We start from the raw sequence: 21,650 nt of genomic DNA, 5'->3' as shown, positions 1-21,650 counted from the left end.
AAGCAGGAGGGGCAGAGGGAGAGGGAGAGAGAATCTCAACCAGACTCCACACTGAGCACTGAGCCTGACATAGGGCTTGATTTTGCAACTCTGCGATCACAACCTGAGCTGAAACCAAGAGACAATGTTTAACTGACTGTGCCACCCAACACCCCCAGTTATATTTTTAAAATTTTAGTATTTTTATTGAGATTTTATTTTTGTAGGGCAGTTTAAGGATCACAGCAAAATTGAAGAGAAAGTACAGAGATTTCCCATATATGCCCTGCCCCTGCCAACATGCATGGCCACCCCATTATCAACATCCCCCACCAGAATGGTGCATTTATTACAGTTAATGAAAGTACATCAGCACATCCTAATCACCTAAAGTCCATAGTTTATTTACACTTCACTCTTGGTGTTGTATATTAAGTGGGTTTGGACAAGTATATTCACACATGTATCCATCATTATGAGGTCATACTGAGTATTTTTACAATCTTTTGTGGTCCACCTATTCATCACTTCCTATCTTCCCTGAAAACTCCTGGCAACCTCTGATCTTTTTCCTGTCTCCATAGTTTGACCTTTCCCAGAATGTTATATATAGTTGGAGTCATATAGTATGTAGCCTTTGGTTTGGCTTCTTCTTAGTAATATGCTTTTAAGGTTCCTCTTTTTTCATGGCTTGAAAGCTCAGTTCTTTTTAGTGCTGAATGATATTCCATTGTCTGGATGTACCACAGTTTGCTTATTCATTCACCTGCTGAAGGATATCTTGGTTGCTTCCAAGTTTTGTATGAATAAAGTGGCTATAAACATCTTTGTGCAGGTTTTGTGTGGACATGTTTTCAGCTCTTCCAGGTAAATACCAGGGAGTATGATGGCTGGATCTTATGGTAAGAGTATGTTTAGCTTTGTAAGAAATTGCCAAATTATCTTCCATTGTGGCTATACCATTTTGTATTTCACCGGCAATAAATGAGAGTACCTGTTGCTCCACATTCTCATCAGCATTTGGTATTGGCAGTGTTCTGGATTTGGCCATTCTAATTATGTGTGTAGTGGTATCTCATTTTAATTTGCATTTCCCTGATATATGATGTCAAGCATATCTTCATATGCTTATTTTCCATCTGTATATTTTCTTTGGTGAAGTGTCTAATGAGGTCTAAAGGGTTAGGGGCACCTGGGTGACTCAGTTGGTTAAGCATCTGCCTTCTGTCTCAGGTTATAATCTTGGGATCCTGGGATTTAGCCGCTCATCAGGCTCCCTGCTCAATGAGGAGTCTGCTTCTCCCTCTCCCACTGCCCCTCCCCTCTGCTTGTGCTCTCTCTCTCTCAAATAAATAAATAAAATCTTAAAAAAAAAATACAAGGTTAAAAAAACTCATTTTTAATTGGGTTGTTTGCCTTTTTCTTAAGTTTTAAGAGTTCTTTGTATATTTTGACTAATAGTTGTTTATCAGATGTATCTTTTGCAAATATTTCTCCTAGTCCAGCTTATCAGTTATTTCTTTAATGGATTGTACTGTTGGTGTTGTATCTAAAGCCATACCCAAGAGATTGACAGAGGGGATCATAAAACTATATGTTGTGTACAAGAAGCTCAACTTTAAATATAAAGATACATATAGACTAAGAGTAAATGGATAGAGGAAAATATGCCATGCTAATAACTAATCAAAAGTAAGCAGGAGTAGCTATATTAATATCAGACAAAAGAGACTTTAAAGAAAGGAAAGTTATCAGAGATAAAGAAGGGCATTGCATAGTGATAAAGTGGCCAGTTCTCCAAGAAGAAATAATAACATTAAACTATATGAGGCAAAAACTAATAGAATTGCAAGGAGAAATAGTGAATAATAATATAGTTGGAGACCATTCTCTTTGGTAGTCTCTCTGCTCAGTATTTATTTTCTTTTATGTGTATTTTAAAAAAATCTTTTTGTAAAAATGTTATTTATTCATTATAAACAATTCAAGAACACCAGAGAGTATAAAGAAGCAAGGGAAAAAAAATCAGACTGCCATTATCATAGTCTAGTTGTTAATTAATAATATTTCTTCTGTTACTGTCTTTTCTTTTAAAGATTTTATTCATTTGACAGAGAGAGACACAGTGAGAGAGGGAACACAGCAGGGGGAGTGGGAGAGGGAAAAGCAGGCTTCCCGTGGAGCAGGGAGCCCAATGCGGGACTCGATCCCAGGACCCTGGGATCATGACCTGAGCTGAAGGCAGAAGCTTAATGACTGAGCCACCCAGGTGCCCCTGTCTTTTCTTTTTTTTTTTTATAATTTACTATTTTAAATGTTTACAGAGGAAGACATTTCATTCATCAAATTTTTTTCAGCTTTGTCAACTTTTTATTGATTATGGCTTCTGCCACTTAATTCCTTTTTTTAGGCTATTGATTTCTAACATATTCAGTATTTCTAGGTGATGTTTCGCCAGTCATAATTTTGTCAAACAATTGGTTCTTTTCTTAATTTTTAGTCAGTAGTAAGTTTTATCTTGTGCTGTTTTAGCCAGTGTGAGATTTTTTGTTGTTGTTGATTATTTCTACTAGTAATGATCATTAAATCTTCATTCTCTGTTAAGAATGAAATGGTGATGTCAGTATATCCAACTTCTTGATACATAGTTTCAACATTATAGGGAGGAGGTGTGTCTGTAGTGCCAGAAGAAGACAATTTGGTATTTTAATTTTTTAATTTACGTTTTATTTATCTATCCTTGAGAAGTACATATGCTTATGGTATAAAATTGAAGAAGAACAAAAGGGTGTATATTTAAAAAGTCTCCCACACCCGATTTCTCAGCCATTTTGTTTCCCACCCCAGAGGTAATTGTTACTGTTTTTTTATGAATCCTACCAGAATACTAAAATCATATATATATATATAAAATATATATTTTAGTATTCTAAAAGTATATATATTATATTTATGTAGTGTGTGTGTGTATATATATTATAAAGTAAATTACACATAATACTCAGGCACACACGTATACATGTTAACCACTCTTGAAAATAAGTTATGAGTGAGGTTGAGTATCTTTTCAAATACCAAATTATTCCTTTTGTCAGTTAGGTTTTTCGTCTTTTTCTTACTATTTTACAGGGTTCTTCAATATTAAATTAGATCTTTGTGTTTTGAATTGCAAAGATCTTTTTTTTCTTTAGTAGTTATTGGTCTTTTGACTTTTTTATAATGATTTTTATCATGCAGGAAATTTTTATTTTATGTAGTTGAATTTATCAGTCTTTTATGGTCTTTGGGTTTTGGTCACACTTAGAAAGACCTTTCTCACTCAGGTGATCTAAACATTTTTCAAAAAAATAGTTCTATTTAAATCTGAAGTTTATTCTGGTGAATAGTATGAGATATGAACACAACTTTTTCTTGCCCTTGGATTGCTACCCAGTTATTCCAACCTCATTTATTGATAGTTCTTTTCCCTACTAATTTGAAATGTAACTTTTATGACTTTATGATGTTCTAGATTCCTAATGTATCTGGTTCTGCTTCTGGACTTTATTTTCTTTTCCATCCCTCCACACTGTTTTGATTATTGTACTCATTAATATTTTATGTGTCTAGTTCCTCCTTATTACCTGTTTATCTATTCTTGTTTATATTTACAGATGTATTTTGGAATTAGGCTGTCTAGCTAAAAATAAATTCTGGGTATATTTTATAGATAATTGGAAGAGAGTTGTGTTCTTTATGATGTTGTCTTTCTATTTAAGACCATGCTCTGTATCCATTTGCTTTGTTGGTTTTTTTTTTTTAATTTCCTTCAGTAGTGTTTAAAGTTTTAATTTTTTTTTTCAGGTTTAATGAGGTGTAATTGATAAATAAAATTCTAAGATAAAGTATACATCTTGATGATTTGATAAACATACAGGTTGTGAAAGGATTTGCCCCATCTAATTAATACATCCTGTTACTATTTCAATATATTTTTAAGTTGATTTCTGGGGAATTTATCTTTTATTTCTATGTAATTGGGATTTTGTTCTTCAATTACATTTTCTAATTTGTTATGGTTTTATATGAAGATTACTGATTTCTGTCTTTCTTTTTACTGAACTACATTTACTATGTTTTTTTACCAAGCCATATCAATGAATTCTTTTATTTTAATAGTTGCAATAAATTTTCTCAGGTTTTCTAACTATATAATCATATTTTCTGTAAATAGTGATCATTTTATCTCCTTTGCAATTTTATATAATATTTACAATGTTAAGTGTAATAGTAGTAGCAGAAGAATCATATTTATTGTCCAGAATAGGACACTTTTGGGAATCAAGGTGGTGGGGGGCATTATTAATAATGAAGCTGAAACAACAGATATAAACTGAGATTGTCCCAGGTACATTGGGAAGTAATGGTCATCATTGTCTTCTTTGAGACATTAATGGGAATGCTTCTAGGGTTTCTTCATTAAGCATGAAAGTGGCTTTTAAAAATTCTATGTAAGTCATATCTGTAAATATATAAATATGTTAAATTGTACAAGTTATATATTTATATGTAAATTATAGATTTAATTATATATTAATTTTACATATAATTTTTGTCATAGTTGAGAAGAATCATTTTATTCAGCATTTTCATCAAAAATGAATATTAAGGGGCACCTGGGTGGCTCAGTGGGTTGGGTGGCTACCTTCAGCTCAGGTCATGATCCCAGGGTCCTGGGATCGAGCCCTGCATCGGGCTCCCTGCTCAGCGGAGAGCCTGCTTCTCCCTCTCCCTCTGCCTGCCTCTCTGCCTACTTGTACTCTCTATCTGTCTGTCAAATAAATAAATAAAATCTTAAAAAAAAAAAGAAATATTAAACTATGGATACGAATATGATTTTTCACATTTTATTTTTTAATATGTTAACTACATTAATAGATCCTAACACTGAATTATCTTTTGTTCTTGGCTTTTTGTTGTTTTGTGTGTGTGTGTGTGTTTGTGTGTGTGTGTGTATACACACGTATAAGAATCCTATTTCCTATTACATTTAGAATTCATTGTTAACAATATTCATGTATCAGTGATCTTGAGCTCTTCATATTTTTGGTTAGAAAAAGTTTATCCAGATTTGCTTTAGGATCAATGTTGTACTTGTTTTATAAAAAGGAATTTGTAGGGGCACTTGGGTGGCTCAGTCAGTTAAATGTCTGCCTTCGGCTCAGGTCATAATTCCAGGGTCCTGGGATTGAGCCCCGTGTCAGGCTCCCTGCTCAGCCGGGAGCCTGCTTCTCCCTCTCCCACTCCCCCTGCTCATGCTCTCTGTTGCGCTCTCTCTCTCTCTCTCTCAAATAAATAAATAAAACCTTAAAAAAAGAAAAAGAATTTGTAAATTTTCCTTACTTTAAAAATATTAAGGAAATTTCATACACAAAGCAGAGGACCGTATAATGAACCTCCTTGTGCACATTACTCAGCTTTTATAATTATTAATATTTCCCCTATTTGTTTTATTTACCCTTTGCCTTTTTTTTTTTTTGAGAGGGATGAGAAGAGGAAAGAGTGAGGAACTGGAACTTTTTTTTTTTAAGTTTTATTTTTAAGTAATCTCTACATCTAACATGGGGCTTGAACTCACAACCCCAAGATCAAAAGTTGCATGCTCCATCAACTGAGCCAGGCAGCCAGGGGCCCCAAAAGGGGCTGCTTTTATTTTATTTTTTTAAATTATTTATTTATTTATTATTTTTAAAAATTTTTTAAATTTAATTTTTTAAAATTTTATTATGTTATGTTAATCGCCATACATTAATTACATCATTACTTTTTGATGTAGTGTTCCATGATTCATTGTTTGCATATAACACACAGTGCTCCATTCAATACGGCCCTCTTTAATACCCATCACCAGGCTAACCCATCCCCCTACCCCCTTCCCCTCTAGAACCCTCAGTTTGTTTCTGAGTCCATAGTCTCTCATGGTTCGTCTCCCCCTCCAATTTCCCCCCCTTCATTTTTCCCTTCCTACTATCTTCTTTTTTTTTTCCTAAACATATAATGTATTATTTGTTTCAGAGGTACAGGTCTGTGATTCAACAGTCTTAAACAATTCACAGCGCTCACCATAGCACATACTCTCCCCAATGTCTATCACCCAGCCACCCCATCCCTCCCACCCCCCACCACTCCAGCAACATTATTTTTAAAAATAATCTCTATACCCAGTTTGGGGCTGAGGGACTGGAATATTTTAAAGCAACGATTAGACTTTACATATATTTACCCATGCATAATTTAGCATTTATTTCTAACAGCTATTGACTTTTAAAAATATAGCGATGACATTTTAAAGATAATATTACTATGGTTTAGAAAATTAACAGTAATTGTTTGTCTAAAAACCCAGTCTGTTAACAATTGTTTTTGATAGTTTAAAAAATGTTTTAGAATTGGCTTTTTAAAAATCAGAATCTAAACAAGGAAGTTGCATGACATTTCTTTTAAGACAGATGCCATTTATTTGTTGAAAAAAACTGCATCATTTGTCTTGTAGGATTTTTTATATTCAGGATTTGTTTGAATTTATCCTCATGGTATCATTTAAGATAGTGCTTTATCCCCAGATTTCTACTAACGGTAGTTAGATTTAGAGGTTGAATTAGATTCAGGTTTGATTTTGCCCTTGTATTTTGTTTTTCAAGACTAACACAAATTGATATATGCTTACTGTTGCATCCTTCAGGAGACAAATAGTGTCCAATTATTTCTCTCTTTTTTAAAAGATTATTTAGGGAGAGAGAGCGTGCGCGAGTGTGTGTGTGTAGGAGGAGGGGCAGAAGAAGAGGGAGAGAGAGAGAATTCTCAAGCATACTCCCCACTTAATGCAGAGCCCGAAGTGGGGCTTGATCTCAGGACCCTGAGATCATGACCTGAGCCGAAACCAAGAGTCAGTCACTTAACTGACTGAGTTGCCCAGGCATCCCCAATTATCTTTTTTTTTTTTTAAAGATTTTATATATTTATTTGAGAGAGAGAATGAGATAGAGGGAGAGAGCATGAGATGGGGGAGGGTCAGAGGGAGAAGCAGACTCCCTGCCGAGCAGGGAGCCCGATGCGGGACTCGATCCTGGGACTCCAGGATCATGACCTGAACTGAAGGCAGTCGCTTAACCAATTGAGCCACCCAGGCGCCCCCCAATTATCTTTCTTTATAATAATGGATCAGGATCATGTTTGCATGTCACTTAATATTCTTCTGCATCACTTTTAATGACTACATTGCATTTTGTTGAGTGGCTGTTCTATAATTTATGTTTATAGTCTGTGGCTGGATATTTAGGTGAGAGTCACTGTCTTTCACTATGCTAGTTATTTAGTGGGTTTTATTATATTGAAGACTCAGAGACTTCTTCAACTTAGGGAAAGTCTCGTGTTATTACTTTGATCATTTCAACTGTCAATCAAGAATAATTTCTTTTGAGGGGCGCCTGGGTGGCTCAGCCGTTAAGCATCTGCCTTCAGCTCAGGTCATGATCCCGGGGTCCTGGGATCGAGCCCCACATCGGGCTCCCTGCTTGGTGGGAGGCCTGCTTCTCCCTCTCCCACTCCCCTGCTTGTGTTCCCTCTCTCGCTGTCTCTATCAAATAATAAATAAATAAAATCTTTAAAAAAAATAAAAAGAATGATTTATTTTGAAGAAGTAGAAGCCCATTCAAAATAAGGTCAAGCAAGAAATATAGTTGCCCTTATTGGAACTCAAAAGTTTTTAGGTTCTCTTTAGGGCCTCAAGTTTGTCTTCTTTGCCTCTCTTTGCAGAATTCTCTCATTTTTTTTCTCTGTCATATGAATTTACCATGACATCTCAGAATGGAAACCTTGAAGTCTTATGAAATGTTCTTGTCTACTCTCTATAGTTAATCTAAATGACCCAAATACAAGTTCTTGGAAAATGAATCTTACCGGGCTTGCTATGCATGGGAGTATTTTGGGTGTGGTCATGTGTTATTAGGTCTACCTTTTTAGCAGAGGCTATAGATGATAAACTCTTTTAAGAATATAGGGTTGGGTGGGCGCCTGGGTGGCTCAGTTGGTTAAGCGACTGCCTTCGGCTCAGGTCATGATCCTGGAGTCCCTGGATCGAGTCCCGCATCGGGCTCCCTGCTCGGCAGGGAGTCTGCTTCTCCCTCTGACCCTCTCCCCTCTCATGTGCTCTCTCTCATTCTCTCTCTCAAATAAATAAGTAAAATCTTAAAAAAAAAAAAAAAAAAAAGAATATAGGGTTGGGGCTCCTCCTCGCCTGTCCTCTCCCGGCCAAAGTCTGGGGGACCAGAGCGAGACGCGGGGACCATGTTCCGACACAAGCTGACGGCCCTCGACTACCACAACCCGGCTGGCTTCAACTGCAAAGATGAAACAGAATTTAGAAACTTTATTGTTTGGCTTGAAGACCAGAAAATCAGACACTACAAGATTGAAGACAGAGGTAATTTAAGAAACATCCACAGCAGTGACTAGCCCAAGTTCTTTGAAAAGTATTTCAAAGATGTAAACTGTCCTTTCAAGATTCAAGATCGACAAGAAGCAATTGACTGGCTTCTTGGTTTAGCTGTTAGACTTTGGAGATAATGCTGAAAAATACAAGGACTTGGTACCTGATAATACAAAAAATGCTGACAATGCAACTTAAAATGCAGAGCTGTTGGTCAACTTGGATGTAAATAATCCTGATTTTAAGGCTGGTGTAATGGCTTTGGCTAACCTTCAGATTCAGCATCATGATGATTACCTGGTAATGCTTAAGGCAATTCGCATTTTGGTCCAGGAGCACCTGACCCAAGATGCAGTTGCTAAAGCAAATCAAACGAAAGAGGGCTTGCCTGTTGCTTTAGACAAACATATTCTTGGTTTTGACACAGGAGATGCAGTTCTTAATGAAGCTGCTCAAATTCTGTGATTGCTGCATATAGAAGAGCTCTGAGAGCTACAGACAAAAATTAATGAAGCCGTAGTAGCTGTTCAGGCAATTATTGCTGATCCAAAGACAGACCACAGACTGGGGAAAGTTGGAAGATGAACATTTTAGGATTTCAGCTTCTCACCTCAGTACCATTGGGAACCATGTACGCTCTGGCATGTGTTTGGAAATCAAACGGCACATTTTCAAGGGAAGAATCCTAGAAAATTGACTCTGTTCTCGAGATTTACCATCATTGCTTTTTCTTTAATAAAGTTCAGGAAAGTGGATTTTTTTTTGACTGTTATGTTTATGTATCTATAATGCCGACCCCGAGGTTTGTTACAGAGACAATACAGATAGTCAAATCATAGGAAAACTTAAAATATTTTATTGGAGTAATCTAGAAAATTTGAGAATTGTTACATCTTTGGTATTTATAAATGTAGTAACTTCTGTGGGTAACTATAGAGGGACTTACAGAATCAGAAGATACAAATTGAAACATTCTAGCACCTTTTAATATAAATAGAAATGCAGTGATGCAGAGGTAAAAAAAACAAAAAACAAAACTTAGCACTTTCCCTGGAAAACTATAAATAAGTTGTTTTTTTTCCCACCAGTTCTGCATAGCCTTCTCCAGGTCAAGGCTTATGATCTTTAGGATTGTATCTTTATACGGATAACCTTGCTTTAATTTCTTGACCGGAAAATTAGATTTAAAAAATTAGATTTGGGGTTGTCACATATTCTGATCGGTTCTTAGTTGAATGAACTTGACCTTTTAAATATGATAGAAATGTTTATTAAAAAATTGCTTTAATAAGCAGCAATTAAAATTGTTACTTTAAAAAAAAAAAAGAATATAGGGTTGGCTGGGCACCTGGGTGGCTCAGTCGTTAAGTGTCTACCTTTGGCTCAGGTCATGATCCCAGGGCACTGGGATCGAGTCCCACATCAGGCTCCCTGCTTGGCGGGAGGCCTGCTTCTCCCTCTCCCACTCCCACTGCTTGTGTTCCTGCTCTCATTATCTCTGTCTCTGTCAAATAAATAAATAAAAACTAAAAAAAAAAAAAGAATATAGGGTTGGGGCACCTGGGTGGCTCAGTCGGTTAAGTGTCTGACTCTTAAGTGTCTGACTCTTGATTTCGGCTGGGGTTGTGAGATGTAGCACCTTTCGGCTGTGCATTCAGTGCAGTCTGCCTGTCCCTCTCCCTCCCCCTGCTTGCCCTTTCTCTCTTTCAAATAAATAAATAAAATCTAAAAAAAAAAAAGAATATAGGGTTGGACACATGTCTAAAGAGGTGCCTAGCACAACATCTTTATCATGTATACTAAATTCTTGCATATATAAAAATACCATTCTTGCCTATCTTCCTTTCCAAATACTTTTTGGTTATTCTCACTAGTTTATTTTTCAGATTAAATTTAGAACCTGTTGTAGTATTTTAAATCTACATTGATATGGTAGCTGCTAGCCACATGTAACTATTTAAATTAATAAAAATGTAGTTCCTTAGTTGCACTAAGCACATTTCAGATACTCACTAGCCCCATGTAGTAGTTAGTGGCAAGTGTACTGAATAGTGCAGATACAAAGCGTTCTGTCATCACAGAAAATTCTATCGGGTACTGCTGCTTTAGAGGCTTGTATATTGATAATAAGTTATCCCTTTTTTAATGCTCATGAAAGAGTCAAAAATCTCTATTTTGTGTAGGTTTTGCTTGTAACATTTTGGTCAATTATATAGGAGAAGGTGATGTCACAGGATAGCTTTGTTTTCTCATTTTAAAAAGTTCACTGAAGGAAGTTTGAAAAATATGTAAGTGTGCAGTTGGATTAATTTTCACCAACCAAATAATACATCTTTTTACCACATTTCCTTTATTCCTGGGTTCTATTTGATTCATGTCTGATTATTTGGATTTCATAATCATGTAGTTTTGTTCAAGAAGAGCAGATAAGTATTTTTCTAATACCACATCAAGAGGTACATTGATGCCAGTTTGTCTGACCACTGTATCATTTGACCATTTGGTTAAACTGGTGTCCATGATAAAGGCACATTTTTCTTTTGCTGTTAATAAGTAATCTGTGGGGTGATATTTGGAGGATGTATAAATATCCTGTTCCCCAACAACTTTACACTCAATGATTTTAGCATCCATTTAGGTAGCTTTCAGGAATCAGTAATTACATGAGAGTTGCAAAATGGTGATTTTAAAAATTCTGTTTACATACAATTTTTAGCTGATATTCTGTAAGGAAGAGCTTTCCCTTTTCCCCTCATACTCTTTGATTTATTTATTTTCTTTTTTTTGTTATAAACACCCCAGGTATGTCTCATGAAGTTGGCTCGTGTGACTTACTATACTTTGAGACTTGTTGCTATAGGCACTTCTGTGTAAAGTGCTGTTAAACCAAGAGAATTTTTGCTTTATAGGTTTGGTCATTTTTAACATGTGTTTATTCTTAAAATGAGAATTTTTATAGAATATAATTATTATAAATTTAGGTAAAAAGTTTTACTGCTTTGGATCTTTTTTGATTAATTCTACTGAAACATAAACTTTTCAGAAACTGGGGCAACTGTGTTAAGGAATTCCCATTTACACCAGGCAAGAAAGTAAACAGTAAGTGGAGAGTAGGGTAACAAACACTTACGGTATCAAAAAACAACCGTGAAAAAGATCTGTCTTAATGTGCTAGCCCATTGCAGTTTAACATATTGCTTACAACCTTCACAATAGAATTTGAGTGACTTCAGTTACACATTCCAGGAGACTGGCAGTCTGTTACAATCAGAGTCTGAACTTTAGAGCAGGCTAATTTACAGCGATGGGATGAAGAAAGTTGTGGATTTGTATTACACACTCTCACCTGACACTGTATCTGATCCCTTACCTGCTGATTGACATCTTGAATGAGCTCTTTGAAGCAAGTTCCAGCTTAATTAAAACGTTTGCTTGGTTAGCAGTGATCTGTGAAAGCCTGTGATAAATATTGAATCAGGTTCACCTGCTGGTTGCTGTGAGTGGATAAACAGCTGCTTTGTGCGGTTTAATCATGAAACTGGCAGTAGAGTACTACTGTTTGAATTTTTTAAAAAGAACAGTTGAGAAGGTATAGTTATGTCACTTTTGCTATCTTACTAGAGTGTGTGCTTATGTGAGATTTTGCACAACAGGCATTCAGTACCTGTTTGGATGGCTTAGACAACAGCAGTTGGTTGATAAAGATTAACAATAAACCCTCTTTTTTGTGTCTCAAAGATCATAGTATAATTCTACCTTCATTGGCTTTTTACCACTAGCTTTTTATGTGCATGGCATTCTGAAATTAAAAAGGGTAATATTTTGCTTTTTTGCCAAATTAAATGGTAGATGAAAATGAGCCTGTTAAACAGTCTTTGTTTTGAGGTTTAAGTTTATGAATTCCAACTTTTCCACAAAGTTATCATGTATTTATAACAACTTGAGGAACTCTTTTAGATTTTATTTTTTTATCTGTAAAATGGAGTTAAAAATAAACAATGGCAATAAACTAGGTGTTTTAGAATTATGTTAATATTAGGTAATTAACAAACAAAAGATAAATGAATTTACAAGCAGTGGAGGAACCTTTGTAAAATTGTCTTCTTTGGATTCTGAACTTGTTTATTCTTCTACAGAACAAATGTGTCTCGCCAAGTTGGTTGTAAAGAAAATGCTGTTTCCATTTGATTTTCATTATAAAATCAGACATAAATTCTGGAAGAAAGCCCTCACCCAGTAAGTCACAGTCCAGTCTTCTTGAGCACCTGAGGAAAGTTTGGACTTACTTTCTGGAACTGCACACAAAATTGTGTCTGTAGTTTCTGGGTGATCTCAAACCCTCTCTTCTGTAACAGTTCATGGACCCTAAATTAAGAACATATTTCCTAATAAATTAGGTTGAAACATTTTGGTCAAGAGGTATTAAGATGAAAGCTATCTGCTTTCATAAGCAGCTGAGGAAGAACCAGAATAGACTGTATTTGTTATGCTAGGTTTCTTTTGAAGTACTTTTTAGCATTTTTCAGATATATTGTCCACTACAATCCTTAGCTCCAAAGATTATCTACTACAGTGGGGGTTCCTAATTCTCTACCTAAAGTTTTATAGTTTTATTCCTATCATCAGTTTGGAATTTTATGGGGAGAATAAAATTTTATTTAAGTTACACTCGGTCTGCTCAACATTGTTTTTTTGATGTTTATGTTGATGCATGCAACTCTGGTTTTTATTTTTTCATTATGGGTAGTATTCTATTGACTGAGAAAAAACCCCACAATTTATTTATCCATTCTTTTTTTGATACATTTAGCTTGTTTTCCTCACTATTAAAACAATGCTGCAAAGAATATCCCTATTGTATCTGTCTTAATGTGCAAGAGTTTCTTTATAATGTATACTTTACAGAGTCATGCTGGGTCAGAATGTCTACGTATCTTTGATTCACTAGATCAACAGTTTCCTATACAAAGTGGATGTGCCACTTTCTACTTGGGTCAGCAGTGTGTGAGAGTTGCTTCATATCTTCTCTAACACCCTATCTGATGGATGGGAAACAGAATTGAATTATGATTTTAATTTGCATTTTCCTACTTAGTAATGAGGTTGAGCATTAAATTATATATCTTTTCTGATGTTTATTGGCCTTTCAGCTTTTCTCTTGTGTGATTTTCTTGTTCTGGGCCATCTATTGGATTTGTCTTTTAAAATTGATTTGTTGGAATTCTTCATATGTTACAGATACTGGTCTTTGGGTATATGCTATCTTCGCTTAGTCTGTGCTGCTGCCTTTTTCACTTTTTTTTTTTTCTTTTTTAAATGAAGGGGAGTGCCATTTTAAATAGAAATTTTACATCTTAACAAGATTGTGTTTTCAGTCATTGTGTTTTTGGTGTATTGTTTAAGAAATCCTTCCCCACATTGGGATCATAAACATATTTTCCTATACAGGGCCAGAGACCTTATTTATCACAAAACATAAAATACTTACTTTCTGGCCCTTTACAGAAAAAGTTTGTTGATGTGTGCTTTAACAGTCTCTTAATTGAGAGTTTTGGGGTTTCTTTTTCTTGAGGAACATAATGTAAATCTTGTTAGAAAATATTTGATTTAAATATCAACTAATAATAAGTTAAAATAGTTTTTTTGAACTAAATTTTATACCTTACCTTTAGGAATATTTTGTAATTGCATTCAGTAAATAATGCACTTAGAGTACTAACTTTAAACAGTTCTGTAATTCATGAGTGAAACTGGTATTGATAAGCTCCAAAAACTGCTTTGTACAACAAGAGTGAAGCATTGTCAATGAGATAAGGTGACACTTGTCATTATCTTCTGCTTGGTTTGATCTATCAGGAATTCTAATATTTCTTGAATGAATGAGATAGAACATATAAAGTGTTTAGCACAGGGACAGTCTTAATAAATGATCACTATAATTAACAATGACTATATCAGGATATGTGTTTGTTGCTCACAACTATAAAGTGGCCCAGATATTAGCATAACAAGATGATTTTTCTTTTTGGCCTTGAAAATAACAGATTGCCCTGCACTTTTTCTTTTAAAAGCTAACCTTTTTATTTTGAAGTAACTTTTTGATATGTGAAAAACTTCAAATCAGGACATCAATTATGCATCTGTTGGATAAATACAGTGTTGTAGATGTACAGTACTCGGCTTGGGGACGTAAGTCACAGTCTTTCAATTAAAAAAATTTAAGTTATAGTCATGTGCAAAACACCATGTTTCTGAATGAGTTATATAAAGAAATGTAAGACATAGTTTCTGTCCTCAAGGAATTTGCAGTGTGGTTGAAAGACAATACATGCACATGTGGAAGGTTTTAGAAAAGTATGTAATTATTTCATGGACCTAGTTTTCCCTTTATTTCCTACAAATTAACTTCTTTTGGTCTTTTTTCCTCTTTACTTTTTTATATACTTATTTTTCACATAAATATAACCTTTTATGTCTGTGTTTAGAATTCAATTCAGAGCCTCCTTTTAGAAGGTTACCTGATTTTTGACTTAGCAAAGTAACTTCTCTGACAATGCAACAATATCCTTTGTTATTTTCCATTTTTAAATGTGTTTAGTCACCATGCTCATTTTTATTTTTCAACTATATAGGCATAGTAATTTTTTTAATGTATTTTTTAAAGATTTTATTTATTTGAGAGAGCGAGTGAGTGAGAAAGAGCGCATGTGGGGTGAGGGGTACAGGGAGAAGCAGACTCCCTGCTGAGCAGGGAGCCTGATGGCAGGGCTCGATGCAGGGCTCGATCTCTGGACTCCAGGATCATGACCCGACCAGAAGGCAGACTCCTAACCGACTGAGCCATCCAGGCACCCCTAGGCATAGAAATTTTTATGTTGTTGTTTTTGTGGGGAAAGGTTGGAGAAAATTATGAAACTTTAGACCTTGACATTGTATCTTATTCTACTTGAACTTAAACTTTCTGAAAGGAATAGTGACAAGGACTCAGAATTTGGTCTTTCTTTCAAGATCAAATCTTATAATCTTTCTTCATTCTTTCAAAAATTTAGATATATATTTCTATATCATAGGACAAGAGGGAGAATAGATAGAAATTGTTAGACATGAAGAGAATTTTCTAAAATCCTTGGTTGCTGACCTTCTAAGAACAGTTTGACTATTGTAGATTTGAAATGTATTTTAAACAATTGACTCCTACATATTGAAAGAATATAGTGTCTCGCCCACATGCATCTCTTGTGTTTCTCCTTATGTATGTAGGCTCCATGCCCAACGTGGAGCTTGAACTCATGACCCTGAGATCGAGTCGCATGCTCCACTGATTGAACCAGCTAGGTGCCCTATAGTTTTTGTTTGTTTGGTTTGTTTTTTCTCTTTAAATGATAATGGAATTTTGGTGTTATTTGGGTTGGTTTGGTGTTACTTCTTGTCTTTTGTTGAAGTAAAAGGACTCTAGACAGTTTCTATAGGAGAAGCAGCCATCTCTTAAAGGGCTTGGCTCTGCCACTCAATGTAGCTACTTTCAGGCCTTAGAGTTTACAGGTTTTGGGGAGCCTATATGTTTTATCTTTCTTGACAATCAGATACGTTGGATGAAAGTGAATACTTTTTATTCTCCATTTCCTAATGCAGTCTCTGTAAATTCAAAGGTCAAAATCAAAAGGAAAATATCCCTTTGAAAGACAAACCTGATAGCTTGTTAGCAGGAGAAATACTTAATGGAAGGTACAACATTATTTTATTTTGTTCATTTGTTGTTTCAAGACGGCTAGGTCAAAGTGTTTTCAGAGCGAGACCATAAAGTGTTAGCCTATTAATTGGATTGGAGGATATTATGACTTCCTGCCATGACTGTTTTTAGTGTTCTTTCTCTAGTTTTCTTACAGAATTGGAAGTAGGTGATTTTGGTACAAATAATTCTCTTTTGTTGCTAAATAAATGTCTTTTTGAAGCCTCTGTTCTCCTACCACATTCAGTTTTTTTCTATATTAAATATGATTGTACCAAATCCATTAAATGGAAACTTCAATAGAAGATCACTTCTGAAGAAATAATTTTTCTTTAATATTGCAAAGGAAAAAGAATCAGCTTTCTTTCTTAATTTCTATCTTCTATAATACTTGCTCAACCACCTACTGAAAAACCAAATTCTTGAGTCAGCCTCAAATTCATAGATGATATAATTACTTCAGACCACTATAAAACATAACAAAAATATGTTTAATATAAAATTACCTATAGTTTATAATTCTATCAGTTATGGAGTGAAAAACGGATTTAAGGTACCTAAATAAAGCTGCTTTAATGGGAAAAGTTTCTTTCTTTTTTTTTAAAGATTTTATTTTATTTATTTATTTGAGAGAGAGAGTGAGAGAGAGAGCACAAGAGGGGGTAGGGTCAGAGGGAGAAGCAGACTCCCTGCCGAGCAAGGAGCCTGATGGGGGACTCGATTCTGGGACTCCAGGATCATGATCTGAGCCGAAGGCAGTCGCTTAACCAACTGAGCCACCCAGGCGCCTGGGAAAAGTTTTCTGAAACTAGTTCTCAATCTTTTATTTTTGTTCGTTACAGCTACTATCATAACATTTTAAGATAGGGAGATCCTTTTTTAAAATTATTAATGCCAAATTCATCCCTTTTAAAAAGTAAAAAGTTTCAATACAAAGCAGCAAGTTATAAAAGTATATAATAGCATCCCTTTTTATTTCAAAAAATATGGGAGATATATATGTATAAAGGTCTTTAAGTTATATATTAAATTATTTGTCATAGGTGGTTGACTTATTTTTATTTCAATATTGTTTGGACTTTTGGTTAGAAAAAAGTGGAATTAAAATAAAAGGTGTAGGTGATAAAGCTTTAACTGAAATTGATGTTGAAAGTGTTTCATCAAAAAGGAGGTTTTCTAAACCTTGAGAGAAGACCATTTTATTGGATTACTTTTATGCTTGGATATAATATAGCCATATGGTATATAGCATTTCAGTATTCAATTTAATATTCAGTATTTAATGTATTGTATCAAAGGAAGAGAAATAGTATAATGAGTGAAAAGATTAAAGGTACAGAAAAGTAAACTAATTCTGCTACCTAGAGTTATCTTAATTCATTTACCAGGTTAATTAATTAATGTGATCATTGCAAAGGCCAAAAAAAATTTCAGTCAGAAATACCATGATATAATTTGCATTCCATTTTCTGTGTGAGACTATAAATTGTTAGATATTGCAACATATGTAACATAAACCACATGTCAGCTGTTTCCGCCTCACTGTTGACAAGAGCCCCATTCATAACTCTTCTTTTTATCCTTTCAGTGAATAAGTAATTATTCAATATAGAAGGCAGGATATTTGGAACTGGCTATTTAATGTGGCAGCACTCTGTAATGAAATCTGCTGCTACTGGCAACCTGAGAGGGGAATGTAACAATTCCAGCATGGCTGTAACTTTATCTGCTTTGACTGACTTTATTTGGCACATCAGTGAACCTTTTATCCCAGTGAGTGACAGCTCCAGAAGGGTCACATTTACATCCATTCTATCATGTATTGTAATATTTAATGGAGGACAAGGTTGAGCGAGACTGGGAGTAATTTGAACTTGCTTTTCCACTGAGTTGAGGCTGAAAGACAGCTTGATCCCCAGTATTGTGGTGTAACGTGCTATTACTTAGCATTTGTTTATGAAGGCTATTCTTACTGATTATAATTAAAAAAAAAAAAACAAACTTCGGTTAAAAGGTGTATTTGTTCTATTGAACAAATTCTCTTAAGCTACTGTGCTATTTAGCTTTTTTTCCCCATCAGTGACCACTTCTATAAACTAACGATTTCACGGGATTTCTCTTAAATGAGGCTGCATTTTGTCTCATTTGTATAGTAATTGAGGTTGAGGAGGGAATAGTTATTAAGAACTCATGTTTCTAATATATAGCAATGAACTTTTTATTTTATTTTTGAGTTTGGAAACAGAAGAGAAAAATCAGGTAAATAACAGACTATATTCCTGCCGTTCCATATGTTGCGTTTAGGAGACATTTATCTAATTATTTTAATTGTGGAACTGAATTATGAGTAAAATTGTCCAGAAAAAGCTATCCTTAAAAATTTTACTGATGGATTTGAATTCCATGACAGGTAATGGAATTTCAGATGTATTTGTTCCACACAAGCAACCTGCCTCATTATTAAATATTAATAATTTGCATTCATTTGCATCCCTTTGCTAGAGAATAGTTTTCTTGTTTTTAATGCTATTTTAGATTCAACTTGATATTTCTATTTTTTTTGTAAGGTATATTTAAAATGCTCTTTAAAGTGTTGGTATAGAATATTTGAATGAGCTACACTGTGAACAAAAATAGCACTATCAACTCGAAACTGTAGTATTACGAGTTCATTTGAAGCCTAAGCAAAAATGAAAATTGTACTCCATTTTGTCTTATTTTTCTAATTAGAATTAAAACCTCTTAAAACATTTGGAATTTGAGAGTCGGAATATGTTAGAAAGCCATGCAAATATGGAAACATTGTAACTTTTAAGAGTGCAAGAAAAACAATTTGAAATGGAATTTGTATTTTTTTCTTTAATGGCAACTTTTAGATAATGTAATATCTTGACATTTCTCTTTATTTGACAGTTGTGATTTATTACTTATAGATTCTGATTCTGTGCGGGGTTTAATAACGTTTTTTGTGGTAACCAGGCATAAGTTGTCTTTTCTTTCCTTTGTTTCAGCCCCCTGGTCACTGTTCCAGGTGTTGTTGTTCTACTAAACAAGGAAGCAGTCAAGATTCCTCAAATACCACTAAGAAGGATCATGGGGGGAAATCCAAGATACCCAAAATATATTTTGGGACACGCACACACAAACAGATAGCTCAGATTACTAGAGAGCTCCGGAGGACAGCGTACTCAGGGGTCCCAATGACTATTCTTTCCAGCAGGGATCATACTTGTGTCCATCCTGAAGTAGTAGGTAACTTCAACAGAAAGGAAAAGTGCATGGAATTGCTGGATGGAAAAAACGTGAGTAAAGTTATTTTGTTTTAGAGAAAAAAATAAGGCTGAAAAGATTCAATTTACTCAATTTTTTACATGTTCATTTTCTGTTTCATATGTGTATTCCCAGTGATAATCAAATAACTTATGAAAACCAAATGAATTGCTAGTATTGCTATTTTTTTTTTTTAAAGATTTTATTTATTTATTTGACAGAGAGAGAGACAGTGAGAGAGGGAACACAAACAGGGAGAGTGGGAGAGGGAGAAGCAGGCTTCCTGCGGAGCAGGGAGCCCGATACAGGGCTCGATCCCAGGACCCTGGGATCATGACCTGAGACAAAGGCAGACGCTTAACCACTGAGCCACCCAGGTGCCCCTAGTATTGCTATTTTTTGAGAAATAATTTTACCATAAGAAAATCTTTCTTCAAGTTTAAAATGATAGGTTTTGGTTCTAAAGCTTGGGGATATTTAATTCCTTGAAATTAATTTTCTAGTACCTCTTTGAAATCCCGCTACCAAAAATAGTCAAATATGGATGATGTCATAGGAGGAGATAAAAGTATTTAAATAATTTAGCCTAATTCGATCTAATTAGTATATTTTATATATTTTAAAACTTCATGAGAAGATAGTTTATTTAGGCTCTCTCTTTGAGTAAATTTTTAAATGCTTTTTAATTGAATGAGAAATATAATGATTATCCTATCTTGTAATTCTGATAAGTACAAACTTCTGTTTCAAAAAAAGTTATATTAAATTATTAACTTTAAAGATATGTCGTTGGTGGTTTTGAAGTTTTCCAGGGAAATCTTGAATAATATGAATTTGGTCAAGGTGGAATTGAGAAGTCTTCTTTAGTAAAAACAATTTATTTGGCGGTATTAGTTTGGTAGTCTGTGTTTAATAACTCGTTTAGTCTGAAACTGAAGTTACAAGTCTGGAATATACTCAGAAATTATTCATGAACCATAAGTTGATAGTCTATGAAATGACCAATGGTAAATTAATATATTTTGAAAGTTGTTCTATCTTTCACTAGTATTTTGTCGAACAGAGTTGGTTCTACACAAAAGGCTATGAGCCATAGACCTTAGAGTTTCATTTAATTGATGTATCACCTTCTACCATGTAATATGAATATATTATTTTATATTATGCATTTCTTTCTCATTGGTTATAAATAATTGAAGATACCTGCTTTTGGTTGCCTGGACCTAATTCTGCTTCAGAATGCTTAGCTCATAGCCATACACGAACATTCTTTTTCTTGTTCTCAAGTCCTTAGGGTAATTTGGTATTGTAATGATGGCCAATTACAAAGTCACTATAGGTGTCTATGTTTACTGTGGCTGAATTACCAAAGCGAAATGATAAATAGATATCTGACAGTTTGAGTGAAAAAGAGTTTAAAAGTGTGATAACACTTCAATTGACAGACTCCCCTCAGGGTTGTGTTACACGGCTAAAATGGATGAGCCATTCTAATTTTGCTATCAGCCTGCGCAGGAGTGTCATTCTAAGTGCCCTTAAAGTCTAAACTTTCCGATTTTTGGGCTTGATCCAAAGGCACATGTGTTTTTGTTCACTGTTTCTTTTACGATAGTGCTCCTATACTGGAAAAGCAATGCACTTATCTGCTAAAAGTTAATTTTTGTTTCAAATAAGAAAAACTAATCTTAACTAGCCCTAGAAATAATTCTAAAAAATTATTTTAGATATGGAAGAATGTGTTTTTTGTGAAGATGAGATTTAACAGTTAATTACGTTCTCATTATTTTAATGTTGGGCCACATTTTAGAGATGTATCCATATGTACATATGTATAGAAGAAGTATAAATGAAATACATCAAAATGTTACTAGTACATTCTTTCTGTGATAGAATTATAGATAATTTAGTGGGATTTTTGGTACTCTGTTGTATCTTCCAGATATTTTATAGTGAACACTCTTCTGTTTTTTTCCCCTAAGACATCCCTTTCTCCCTTTCTCCTTTCTTCCTTTCGTTTTACTTCTTTATATTTGATTAAGTAATACTGTCTCATGGCTCAAACTGAAAATGTACAGACATGTTTATAAAGAAAAATCTCTCTCACTCCTGTCCCCAAGTCACTTAGTTATCTTTGAAAGCAACCAGTGATACCATTGTTCTTGTGTATCCTTCAAGAAATATTTTTGCCTAATATCACTTTAATCA

The 21,650-nt window shown here is 34.5% G+C and overlaps 1 protein-coding gene and 1 pseudogene across 2 annotated transcripts in view; both read left to right on the top strand.

Moving 5' to 3' along the window:
* Positions 1-21,650, top strand: part of BRIP1 (BRCA1 interacting helicase 1) — a 195,103-nt gene that overhangs the window by 47,155 nt on the left and 126,298 nt on the right. For both annotated transcript variants that reach the window (XM_064583715.1, XM_064583714.1), the window contains exon 7: positions 19,187-19,477. In XM_064583715.1, coding sequence (XP_064439785.1) covers positions 19,187-19,477 — 291 coding nt within the window. The remainder of the gene's footprint in view (positions 1-19,186; positions 19,478-21,650) is intronic.
* LOC123854212 (RNA transcription, translation and transport factor protein-like) lies at positions 8,205-9,201 on the top strand (annotated as a pseudogene).

The sequence above is a fragment of the Mirounga angustirostris genome, unplaced genomic scaffold, assembly GCF_029215605.1.
Source record: "Mirounga angustirostris isolate CCGP_5_RB_7025 unplaced genomic scaffold, mMirAng1.0.hap1 SCAF_17, whole genome shotgun sequence".
Taxonomy (NCBI): domain Eukaryota; kingdom Metazoa; phylum Chordata; class Mammalia; order Carnivora; family Phocidae; genus Mirounga; species Mirounga angustirostris.
Note: the sequence above shows the minus strand (reverse complement) of the source record. Positions and strands in the feature narration are given on the sequence as shown.